This window comes from Phoca vitulina, unplaced genomic scaffold, assembly GCF_004348235.1.
Source record: "Phoca vitulina isolate PV1807 unplaced genomic scaffold, GSC_HSeal_1.0 scaffold38, whole genome shotgun sequence".
NCBI classification, from domain to species: domain Eukaryota; kingdom Metazoa; phylum Chordata; class Mammalia; order Carnivora; family Phocidae; genus Phoca; species Phoca vitulina.
In genome coordinates this window covers 16,935,352-16,948,263 of record NW_022589741.1, presented here as the reverse complement: position 1 = coordinate 16,948,263, position 12,912 = coordinate 16,935,352, and the positions used below count along the sequence as shown (strand labels likewise).

Below are 12,912 nucleotides of genomic sequence, written 5' to 3'. Positions count from 1 at the left end.
AGTATTTTCTTCTGGATCCCAAGCATTACATTTTATGACTGGTCTCTTGCTAAACCACTCAAATCTAATAAAGATACGAAGTATAAAAAGAATGTGATACCCCCTTCTTTCTCCCCTTGACATTGAACATTTGGGGACATTTAAAAGTTCTGAAAATCCACATCATTTCTGTGGTTTCAAATTGACACAAAATTTGTACAAAGAATACTTTGTGCTGTTACAATACTTAACTGATACAGTTTAATAATAGTAATAATCAACTTTTATTGATTTTACATAAATACCTTATAGAATGCCTTTTCCAAACCACGTTTTTCCAATATACTTATGTTACAACACACAACATTTCTTTATGAAACTATTTGTTAAATCTTTTTGCACAGAAGGTGGGGAAAAGTGAAGGGAGAAGAGGGAAAATAAGATTTCAAAACTAATCTTTAGTGATCGGCCTAAGTATTTGGCAATTACTTCCTTTTATAGGAAATTATAAGATTGTAACTTTGAAACATATCAAAAGTGCAGTGCATCCATTTAATTAAAAAAGCAGTAATGTCAAATATATTATCTGGGCATCAAATTTCCCTTTCTAAATATATTCAGCTTCACATAATCTTATTAAATAATGGTTTAAAATAATAACCATCAAAATCTTTAAATAAGCCCAGATCTGGATTAAATTGTGGTAGTATCAGTATTTTTAAAAATTCTAATTTATTTTTTCATCAGTAAAATGTTAATATTTGACAACGTCCCCAGAGAATAAGCTTCCTATGTGTAGGAAGATGATAATCTTATTACACCTGCTATTAATTAGGTCATTTACTTGGCCACTAATACGTTATATCAGATTTTTTTTTTTCACACTGATGTATCCACTGGAACAAAAGACTACAGGTAGTCATTATCATACCAACATTGAAGACTTAACCATTCCTGAAACAAGGAACCATGTTTATATTAGTATTTCTTTGTTATGATGCTTAGTCTTGGTATTATCAAGCACAATGTATTTTTCTTAATGAATATGGGCGGATTAAGGCAAAAGGACATAACCTAGTCCCCTCAATAATTTATTCTCTATCCTTATAAAAACTGTTGTTGAGGCTATACAAGTTACAGATATGCTGGCTACAGAGACACGACATGTCCTTGAGACCAACACCTAGTATGGTAAACATGAGGTTAAAATCTCGGTGTTCACAGCATTCCTTCCTTGATCTACATCACGATCATTCCTCAGCAGTACCCACCATGCGGACTCTCAAATACCATTTGCTTGCTATGTCTCTTGGTTGTATGTATGTAGATTATTTTTCCTTATTAAAAATATTTCATAATATTTAATAATAGGGCACCAATCTACTCAGTCTTTGTAAACTCCCCACTGAATAATTTTTCATTTTTACAACCATTTTCTGCATGACTGTTGCACTTTTCTTCTGTCATCTTCTTCACATAACTAAGTGGTCCTTTCCCTTCAAAGGAGGAAGGATTTTTGAATGAGCCTCCAATTCTATCCCACAAGGTGAAATACTGTCCATAGTTATAGTCAAAGAACATGTGGTGGTCTGTATGATGGGCTGAGCCATTAATAAATGGCCTTAAGATGTGGGGAACACGGAAATCACCATCATGAATGGAAATCGTCCAGATGTTGACCAAGATGTACAAACTTAAGTAGACCACCTTGTGTAATGGGAAGATAAAAGGGTATATATGGTAAGGTAGACTCTGAAGGAAGCCATCCACAGGGTGAAAAGCATGACTTGCAAATGGAGTAGGAATCTTCCAGAGATGATGAGGTTTGTGTATGCGCTATAGAAGAAAAGAACACAGTTAAGAACCACCTTTACTTTTCAACTTGGCTTTTCATGCTCACATTGTAGAAATGACATAACTAAAAAAATCTCTTTAAATTCCACAAAATCACTTTATAAAATGCACCCATTTACCTGAAAACAGTAACATGTTAACACAGCCCCTCCAGACCCATAAAGAACAAAAACAAAACGAACCTGGTATCTGTCAGGACTATGGCTACTCAGGTATTTAATAAGTTAGAGGAAATTCTTGGAAACAGAAAACAGAATTTGGGGGCACCTGGGTGGCTCAGTCAGTTAAATGTCTGCCTTCGGCTCAGGTCATGATCTCAGGGTCCTGGGATCGAGCCCCACTTTGGGTTCCCTACTCAGTGGGGAGTCTGCTTTTCCCTCTGCCCCTCCACCCTGCTTGTGCACGCTCTCTCAAATAAATAAAATCTTAAAAACAAACAAACTAGGAAACAGAATTTGTAACCATACACTGCTGAAATGTATATATTTTTTCTCTTTCCCCTAAAAATGACTCTACCTTATACACAAGTCTATGATGAAGGCCTCTGTGAATCCAGTAGATCAGCATGTCAGTGAAAAAGAGGAAGGACAGTATACTAATAAAGAGGCGAACCCAGCCTAGGAGAGATAACAGGACATATCAGAATCAAGATCTGGCTTCCAGGACCAGAATTTATTTGGTACTTGTCCATCTAAGTGCACAAAATGTGAGCTTAGACTCAAACACTATAAACTGTTTTGGCTAATGCAATACATTATAAATTAATCTCCCTTAACTCCCTGGTATCTGCTGCTTTCCTCATTTCCCTCCCATAAAAACTTGAAGTTAAACTATGAAGGCAATTTCGAGATAGAAAAAGCATACACTTAAGGCATCTTTATTATTTAAATCTCTGAGCATAAATAACACCATTTATTTTTCCTTCATATTAATTTTCGTAAAACATATTTTTACATACTATTTTCCTGCTTAGGATTTTATTTTCCACTAAATACCTCAAGCCTAGCGTTTACTCCATAACCCAACACTTTCTCATCTTTCCAACCTCACCTGTTCCTGTACTAAGCAGGCTGGTTTACTCAATGTCCTCCCAACATCTTGAAAGTCTTACCTCTGTACCTTGACTTGTTCTGTTCCAGGTATCTAGAACACTAGTTCTCCTTTTATTTTTACTCATAATCCTATCCACTTTTCAAGGCCTAGCCAATTCATCACCCTACTGTATAATTTTTGTTCCTTCCTTTAAATATCTTACTTGGACAACAGGTGTGCTGGTGCAAGCAAGCCTGGGTTCCAGTCCCAGATCCACCACTTCCTTGCTGAATGACCTAGGCAAGTTACTGTACATTAATTTACTCACCTATAAAAGGAACACATCATAGAATTGATGTGGAATAAAACAGACTGATACGTGTGAAAAGCTTAGAACTGTAGCTGGTACGTAATAACACTCAGTAAATGTTAACTACTATTCTTACTTTCTAATACTAGATACTAGAGATGTATCTTCATTAAATAATTTCAGAATTTCACAAAAATTTAGTTTAGGCACTGCAGGGCTATCTATAATAGAAAAAAAGGAATAATCTAAAGGTCTAAAAAATTGGGGATCATTTAAATAAACTATGGGTATCTACACAATGTGATACTATAACTAATATACTATATAATGTCAATATTTACTGACATGAAAATATGGACATATATACTACTAAGGAAAAAAAAAAAATCAAAGTCCAAACCAGTTTATATGGTAGGGCTTCATTTTTGTAACAAATAATGAAGTAGACAGGCATAGAAAAGTGGAAAGATATATGTCAAAAAAGGTAGTTTCTAGGTAGCAGGATAGTGGATTTTAAAACTCTGTCTTTTCTGATTTTTTCTAATTATCATGTACTACTTGAGTTTTTTGTTTTGTTTTGTTTTTAGAGTCTGAATTCAATAAAGAGAATAGTGAATGAATGCAAAGGTCTCTCTGATCATATTCAGCTTTCCCTGGGCACAATTCCATCTACAACCAATACTTTAAAATTGATAGATTAGGAAATGTATGTATGTGGCAAGACATAATACACAAAAACAGAGCATTAAAAACAATTAAACAACTTGCAATTATTTTTAAAGGAAAAAAGAGGCAGATTGGTTCTTTAGAGAAGCCGCTCTGTGCCTGACGTTCATATTATTAACTTACCACTGGGAAACTCTCCTACGTCATCATATAATTTGCTGTAACCTCTCAACTCCAGCAGGAACAGTGACACAGTGGGAATACTAATCCATGGCAATGACTGGACAGTAAACGTAATCTCTCTATAGACTTGATTCTGAAAATGAAATGGCCAGTACTTAAAAATCACAAAATCTGTGTTAAACAAAAACCAGCATAAAATCATCTTGGATTTTTACAATCTCTTTTATATGAAGGAGCTTGCCGCCAAACTGTTTCTGTGAAAATGGCAATAAGTGGTAATGAGTGTGTAAGGAGAACATTCCTTTTGTAAAGGGCAAAGGCAATAAATACTTTAAATTCTGAAACTTTCTCTCTTTCCCACAAAATCTGCATGCTAGATTTCTATTTATGGATTAATCTTGTCTTTCACAAATAATGTCCATCCCCAACCCTCTATTCATTTTTTTTTTCAGTCCTTGGGAGTCACTGATAAATACAAATAACTGGAGTAGAAAAATGATTGTAAACAAGTCTACAATCTCCTATCTAGTCAAAAAATGGGTACGTAGTAAAAACATGTTTCAGTTTGTGAAAGTCAAACATTAAAACAATTACACAAATGTGTGCATTTATTTATTCATCACTATTAGCAAAGAAATTCATTCCTATGTATCTAGGAAGACACAAGGCTTATAATTAAAAAAAACCAAATAACAAAAAACAAAGTTGGATTCATTTATTTGTTTAAATTAAGAGGAGAGAGGGGATTAGCCCTACCAAAACATCTAACCCATCTGAGGCTGGTTGCAAAAATTTTTACTTAATGGTTATAACCAGTTTAATTTGAAAATCTCACATACAAATACCTATTATTTTTACTGTAACAGTAGTTAAAAAGTAGGTAAGAAAATCACTTACCTTTAAAAATTGTGGATGCTTCATTAATGAATGATCATAGACAAAATAATAGCTCAGTGTTGCAAAGAAGAAATAAAGGATATAAGCACCAAGATTTGTTACAATCAGGAGACTAATAGTTTGTCGGAAGATGTCATCCTCAGACCATGAGGCTGGATAGAAGTATGGTGTAAAAAAATAATAATCTGCAGCATTGAGTACAAGATCCATCTTAGCCCCTAAAGGATAAACATGTGCAACAATTATTTACCCATGCTGATAGTTCTCAATGCAAAAAACCTGGAAAAATTATACAAGAAGTTCCTGCTTTAATAAGCACTTACAGTGTAATTCTGCGGCTAGCTACCAGAACCCTGAAATGCCATCGTTAGAGCCAGAAGGGATCTTAAATATCATCTCTAGTCCAATCTCTTCATATTATACCCGGGGACATCAAAGCTCAGAGAAACTGAGGCCCAGAAAGTTTTTTTTCTCTAACATCCAGCTGATAAATGGCATTAATGTAGATCTAATGCCATCTTTGTGTTCTTTTCCAATGTCTCCTACGGCCACGTGGCAAGTAGTAAAGATGTGGAACGCAGGGCAGTAGATACTCAGATGTTCACTCCTTCGGCTACAAGTTTCAGTGGTACGTCTCTTCTGATTTCAGAGAGTTTTCCTTCAGTGCTGAGACTGAAAGATAAATTTGCTAGATGGATCTATGCTGCCACCTCAGGGACTATCTGTTCTTGTGACAGAAGGAAAGGCCACTCCCATCGACAGAACAAAAGGGGACAGATTCTTGACATTAAGAACTAGAAGACACTTACTCCTCTCCCCCCAGTCAATACTCCAGATTGGGGGCTGGCAACTGCAAACTTGTAACTAAAAGTTCAAGGAGGAGAATGCACAAACGAGTTGTCTGCGAATAACTTAAAATTTTCAATTGCCTTCAGTCCAGCCTGCCTGGAGCTTGGCTCACCTGTATGTGTTAGTGAACTAGCCTGAAGATTTTTGCCCAGGTATTTTGTGAGGCTCATTCAAACACTGTGGACATGAATATATACTGAGATATCATTTCTTTGCTATTGGATTAATGAACATCCTACAGTTTGGTGATATTCTCTGCTGGTACGGTTGTAAGGAAATAGGCACGATCCTACACTGCTGTGGGCTTGCCAAGTGACGCAGTTCCTATGCAGAGCAATTTAACAGTATGCTACTACTACGGTATTCCACACCGCTGCAGATTTCTTCAGCACTCAGGCTGTCATCTGGTATTATCGCAGCTAATTCATCAGGGTTATGTTTAGCTGTTTCATGATCAGCAGAATCATTTTCACCATACTTTCAGACATTTTTCACTACATGGCTTCCTAAATTTCTGAACCCTCCCGTCTTAACACTAACGTTTGTCCTCAGTAGAGCAGTTCTTCATGATATATCCTTGCTTGTTGCCCGATCAACAAAGCAATCAGTGGCATTTATTTACATTCTTGTTGTCAAATCCACTTAATCAAAACATGGTTAGCATCTTCATTTTCTCTCCTGGGCTGTGCTTTCCCATTTTTCATTAGTTCTTGGTCCTCACCACTGGTGTAAAACTTCAGCAATCTGTTTTTCCAGTCTCTAAGTCACACGGGGTGGTAATGCCCACGCTGTCTTCCTCAGTAGGAGGGCTCACAGACAACAGACACAAGCTCCTACAAGAACTCCATGTCTGTACGGGGCAGGGGCTCAGTCGTCAAGCGTCTGCCTTCGGCTCAGGTCATGATCCCAGGGTCCTGGGATCGAGCCCCGCATCGGGCTCCCTGCTCCGCGGGAAGCCTGCTTCTCCCTCTCCCACTCCCCCTGCTTGTGTTCCCTCTCTCGCTGTGTCTCTCTCTGTCAAATAAATAAAATCTTAAAAAAAAAAAAAAAAGAACTCCATGTCTGTGCCATTCCTAATGACGGATGCTTCCATTCATTCTGTTATTCAGATGGGCTATCTTTAACTATTTAAAACAATATTTCCATCTGCAATTAAACCCAAAGTAACGAAAATAGTCCCCGCAAAGAGGGGTAGGGATATCTGACAGGTGTGCCAACACACAGTGGGCAGCTCAGTCAGCTGGAGAAAGCCTGTGCCATCAAATGAGTTTGAGCGCCAGCCTTTAAAAAAACAAAAACTTCTAGTTTTTCAGGGCTTTTCAGACTTTGAAACTGTGGCTAAGGGACTGTGGACGTGCCTTTGTGTGACTTCATTGTTGTTTCACTCATGTATAAGCATTTGGATAGATTCTCACCTTCTGCAATTTAAAACAATGCAACAATGATTAATCCAATATTGCATACATTTCTACAAGCAGAAGAGCTATGACAAAGATCAAATGCGTCGGTAACTTTGGCAGACACTGTTAAATTGCTCTGCATGGGAGCTGCGTCACTTTGCAAGTCCACAGCAGTGTACGATCGTGCCTATATCCCTACAACCTTACCAAAAGAGAGTATCATCAAACTTTAGGATGTTCGTTAATCTGACAGCAAAGAAATGATACCTCAGTATATAATTTATCTTTTTCTTAATATGAGTGAGGTTGAGCATCATTCCATATATTTAGCATAATTTATATTTTTCTTTTTTTTTTTAGATTTTATTTATTCATTTGAGAGAGCGTGAGAGACAGAGAGCACAAGCAGGAGGAGAGGCAGAGGGAGAGGGAGAAGCAGACTCCCCGCTGAGTCTGGAGCCTGACGTAGGGCTCAATCCCAGGACCTGGAGATCATGACCTGAGCCGAAGGCAGACACTTAATCATCTGAGCAACCCAGGCGCCCCAATTTATATTTTTTTCAGTGAAATTATGTTTTTATCCTTTGCCCATTTTCCCACTGGGTTTTTAGTTTCTTAAAATCAAATTCTAGAAGTTCTTTATTTATTAAGAGTGTTTATCCTTGTTTGTGATATGAGTTGCAAGCATTTTTTTTTCCTCACTTTGTCATGGAAACTTTTTTTTATATATATATTTTTTATTTATTCATTTGAGAGAGAGGGAAAGAGAAAGCGCACAAGCAGGGGGACGGCAGGCAGAGGGAGAAGCAGGCTCCCCACTGAGCAAGGAGCCTGATGTGGGACTCCATCCCAGGACGCCGGGATCATAACCTGAGCCGAAGGGAGTCACTTAACCAACTGAGCCACCCAGGCGTCCCTGTCATGGAAGGTTTTAATTAACTAATGTCAAATGCCAGATATTAACATATATCCTTCATTATACATTGTAAATTCATTTAAATAACAAGTATCAAGCACTACACTAGGTAATGAGCATACAAATATTGAAAAGATACAGTCTAAATCCATCTGAAAGGTAAGGCAACTATAGAAACAATTACATCAATACAAGTGCTATAATAAAGGTATATACACAAATTCTATATAATCAGAAAAGACAACACAACTACACCAGCTTATAGTAGAAGGCTTCATAGTGACAACAGCTGACTCTGGCTTTAAAGGACTTTATCAGAAAGAAAAGGTCAGGGATGGCCATTTCAAACAGAAATAACAACTTGCAGGGCACCTGGGTGGCTCAGTTGGTTAAGTGTCTAACTCTTGGTTTCGGCTCAGGTCATGATCTCCAGGGTGCTGGGATGGAGCCTCAAGTCAGGCTCCGTGCTCGGCGGGGAGTCTGCTTGAAGATTATCGCCCTCTGACCCTCCCCCTGCTAAAATAAATAAATAAATCTTAAAAAAATAAATAAATAAATAACAACTTGCAAAGGCATGGACAAAGTCATGGTACATTCGTGACTCACTGGGTGTCGCTGGTGGGTGCCAAACAGTGAGACGGGGTGAAGTAGAGGGGGTGGAAACTGTTCCAGGATAAACCTGGTAAAAGGAAACTGGTGTCAGGCTGTGAAGAGCTGTTGCCCTGCTAGGGAATCTGACTCTCCCTGATAACACGACGGGGAGCTACTAAAGGTTGCTGAGCAGGAAAGATGTTCTAATCAGACCCATATTTCATAGAAAGCACTCCATTAGGAATATGAGTATTGATGAGCAGAAGAGAGAGAGACTACTTTGGTTGCTCCTGCGGTAGACTAACTAGCTCAGCAGCTCTGAGAACACACATGCACGTACACCGGAGATTTAGCAAGTAAAACCCCACAGGGCTTGATGACCAATTAAATACTGGAATGTGAACGAGGGAGAAATCTAGGATGGCTGTGAGATTTTAGCTGGCCTGAGTGGATGGTGATGTCACCAGAATCAAAAGAGGGAGAGCTGGTAGCTGGTAGTCCCCACAGGAACAGGGGCACATAAGGAATGAGGGATTCAGTTTGGGTCTTAAATCTAAGTAAGCAGAGACTAATAAGCTTTAAGTCTATGCTTACTCTTAGACATAAGCAGGAGACTACATACAAATATGAATCTGAAGTTCCAAAGTGAGCTTGTAGTAGTTGAAATTGAAGCCATAAGGAGTAGAGACTGCAGTGAGAGATCATGTAGCAAAGAAAGCAGGCAAAGTAATAGCAGGAAACAAACATTTTGAAACAACCTAACGATTGGAGAAGGATCTTGTGACACCACTAAAGGTGGGTTAAGAGTTTGCAGCCTGATCTGGATGTTACCTTGTGTCCCATAGCCCTAAACCAATACAGTACAGACAAGACTGCACAATGCAGCCCAAACCAACTCAAACAGTAACTAAGACTCTTATTTATTCAACCTTTAATATCAGATGCAAGTAATAACTTTCAAAAGATCTCAGTCCTTAACTTCAAGAAACTTTTTAGTTTTGCTTTTATCTGAAGACCATGCTACTTGTGTTAATTTGTATATTCCCCAGACATAATTGCTGTTACAGTAAACCAATGCCTGAAAGGGAGGAAGAAATGTACTTCAGTCAATCTAGAGGCAGTTTAGATACTGTGAAATAAAACCTTTTTTAACTGTTTTTAGAATTTTGCTTTCAATTAATTCTATTTGTTGAATGTAATAATTAAATATTCATAAATATATCACTATACTTTCTGACATCTAACAAAAAATCTTCTGAAATCAGGAACAATATGACCTCAAAATTGCATTTCAAATTTGAAGTTTATATTCAAACCCACATCTGTAAAATTATAGAATTGTTGTTAAGGTTTAGAGACTAAGTCCCTAGTGTTTGGGCACCATCTGACAGAGAATTTAGTCAATAAACAGGAGCTATTATTATTGCTGTTACGGGGCCAAAACTGAGTCAAAATTACTTTAACCTAAGGGAGAAAAAGGTGTCATTTGATTTTTCTTTGAAAAATAATTGGTGATATCTAATATCAATATTTACTATACACTTGGTACCATAAATATTGGCTCCTTTAACACTTTCAAGAAACCCTAAGGGTTAGGTACTAGTGTTACGGATAAAGAAGCTGGGCACAGGAATCTGGGGCACCTGGGTGGCTCAGCCAGTTAAGCGTCTGCCTTCGGCTCAGGTCATGATCCCAGCGTCCCAGGACTGAGACCCACGTTGGGCTCCCTGATCAGCAGGAAGTCTGCTTCTCCCTTTGCCCCTCACCCAGCTCGTGCTCTCTCTCTCTCAAATAAATAAATAAATAAAATCTTTAAAGATTTTCAAGTAATCTGCTTGGGATCATCAAGTAAACAAATGCTGGGGCTGGAACTCAGACACATGCAGTCTGGTTACAAAGTCCCAAAGTTTGTTTGTTTGTTTTAAGTTTTTATTTATTTATTTGAGAGAGAGAAAAAAAGAGAGAGAGCACACGCACACACAAGCAGGGGGAGCGGCAGACAGAGAGAGGGAGAAGCAGGCTCCCGGCTGAGCAGGGAGCCCGATGTGGGACTCTATCCCAGGACCCTGAGATCAAGACCTGAGCCAAAGGCAGATGCCCAACCTAGTGAACCACCCAGGTGCCCCTCAAAGTCCCAAGTTCTTAAACCAAGACTTGAACCAAGTTCGACTGCCTCTTCATCACTATCTCAACTCTTCAGCTCCTTAATTTTTTAAATTCTCAGTGACTACAAACTCACAAAATTTTGCATATCATTTTAAGGCGTTTATACCTCCTTAGGTCAGGGGCTCCACAGACCCTAAGTTAAATATCCCTGACTAAAACAGAAGCTTGTATTATTTTACCTTTATAGAAACAAAGAAAACTTTTTCATAAAACACAGTTATTAATAAAACACAATTAGGCTAGAATAACTGAGTCTACTATTACTTTGGTTTTACTTTAAAAGTATTGATAATAATAGTTAACATTTGTTGAGAACCAGGTATTATTTAAAAGCATTTTTTATATATCACCTCGCTTAATTCTCACAACCCTACGAGGTAGGTATTTCTATAACTCCTACTTTATAAATAGGGAAACTGAGGGCAGGAGTATTTAAATAACTTGTCAAGTACCAAGTTACACCTGGGACGTATATTCCAGAGTCTGTTCTCTCAGCTTCTACATCATGTTACCTCTCAACTTGTATACATACAGATGGGGAATTCTGAGTATCTCATGCTAATTACATTACATAACGAATGGAAAAGCACTCCATAAGTGATCAAGGATCATGTATTTATCTTTTTTTAGATGCTTATCATTAGAAACCTAAACACACACACACACAACGACGGTGATATAAAGACAGGTAACCTGCCAGAAGGTTTTGGTTAAAAATATCTGGCTACCACAAGCTTTCCAGGTTGGAAACTTCGTACTGACATTTGGAACTTCACCCATCTATACCACCTCCAAATCCATCCTGCTATAACATATGGATGCCAGTAGACATGATGTTTTCCTTTTACGATGCTAACCTAATAGATAGTCCTCTCCCCTTTTAGTCTTCTCAAACCGCGGACTGTTGTCCTCCCATCCTAATTACGTTGCAGTAACTAGGGTTTGCGCTGTAATGGTCAAGAGGTCACAGCCTAATTTCTTTACCCCTTTAAAAAAGAAAAATCCCTCCAACACAGAGGGATATCCGTCTCAAAGTAAAGCATTAGTGTTCGCTGGACGGACTTCCTTGGATGAGCGATCTGCAATAGCCAACATCACACATTTCGTTTTCTGCACGCCTATCTTTGTGCCTGTTTCTTTCACGTGCGGGCCTCCTCGGCGCCCCGAAACCTCGTCTGGCCGGGCAGAGCCCCCCCCCCCACCCCACCCCAGGTCTCCGGGACAGCGGGTGTCCCCTGAGCCCCGCACTCGACGCATCACGGCCCGCGCCGGCTTCCGGGATGCCCGGCTGCCTGCCAATCCCTGCTGCCGGTCACCGATAGCCCAGCGCCCGCCGAGAGCCTGACACTCAGGCGGCGTCCCACCCACGGAAAAGAAAGGGCCGGCCGCACATCTTCCCCACCTGGGACCCATCCTGCTGATTGTTCCCCATCCACTTTCCTCCCCGCTCCTCGCCCGTCCCGCTCAGGTGTATTCCGCCTCCTCTTCCCGCCCTCCAGCCATCCCTACCTCCAGACGGTCTGTGGCCGATTCGCCCTTCGCAGGGTCCTAGGCTGCCGGGGCCACTGGGCGGCCGGCGGTGGTCAGCCAGCGGGCCAAGCCTGGAGGGGCGGAGCCAGGCACACGCTCCTAGCGGCAGGAGCCGCCAGCCAATCAGGGGCCGGCGGCATAAGCTGATATGACGGCAGATCGCGCGACTTGGCTGCGCGCGGCTCTCAGTGGTCACGTGGGCGCCGCGTGCTCGGCCACGCCCCCATCGTCCTCCCATTGGAAGGAAGGGCGGGACCCTGGTTCAGGTACTGAGGCGGCGGAGGCTGGAGTTTCAGGTTTTGTTTTTGTTTGCTTTTCAGCTGCCACTCCGGGTGTAGTTCGGAGTCTTGCACGAAGCAGGTTTACTGTGTTTATGCAGACATCCCTAAAACCGATGCTCTACCTTGAGGGAAATAGGTATTTCCTTTGAGTTGAATGTCAGAGGCATTTTCCTACTCTAGTGAGGGAAGCTCAGTAACTGTAAAGCAATTACTAATATTTCTCAATCGGGAGCCTGCCCTTTTATATAGCATTGAATG

General features: G+C 39.9%; 1 protein-coding gene across 2 annotated transcripts; it reads right to left on the bottom strand.

Annotated features, from left to right (window-relative positions):
- Window positions 1–244: 244 nt before the first annotated feature.
- On the bottom strand, window positions 245–12,475 carry SC5D (sterol-C5-desaturase). Of its 2 annotated transcripts, XM_032427976.1 has the most exons (6): window positions 12,353–12,475; window positions 8,693–8,765; window positions 4,922–5,139; window positions 4,025–4,157; window positions 2,350–2,450; window positions 245–1,815 (listed from the first exon to the last, which is right to left on the bottom strand). In XM_032427976.1, the coding sequence occupies exons 3-6, from the start codon at window positions 5,129–5,131 to the stop codon at window positions 1,360–1,362; spliced, it is 900 nt and encodes a 299-aa protein (XP_032283867.1). In that variant the 5' UTR covers window positions 5,132–5,139; window positions 8,693–8,765; window positions 12,353–12,475; the 3' UTR covers window positions 245–1,359. The 2 variants fall into 2 exon arrangements, with proteins under 2 accessions (XP_032283867.1, XP_032283866.1); XM_032427975.1 differs by lacking the exon at window positions 8,693–8,765 and having other exon boundaries at window positions 12,353–12,474.
- Between the last annotated feature and the right edge of the window lie 437 nt (window positions 12,476–12,912).

What these genes read in the sequence shown, in the direction of transcription:
- SC5D (XM_032427976.1), bottom strand. Translation starts at nt 5,131, where the DNA reads ATGGATCTTGTACTCAATGCTGCAGATTATTATTTTTTTACACCATAC. An exon ending in AGCATCCACAATTTTTAAAG is followed by an intron (nt 4,158 to 4,921) that starts GTAAGTGATTTT and finishes TTTCATTTTCAG; the next exon opens with AATCAAGTCTATAGAGAGAT. An exon ending in CGTAGGAGAGTTTCCCAGTG is followed by an intron (nt 2,451 to 4,024) that starts GTAAGTTAATAA and finishes TATCTCTCCTAG; the next exon opens with GCTGGGTTCGCCTCTTTATT.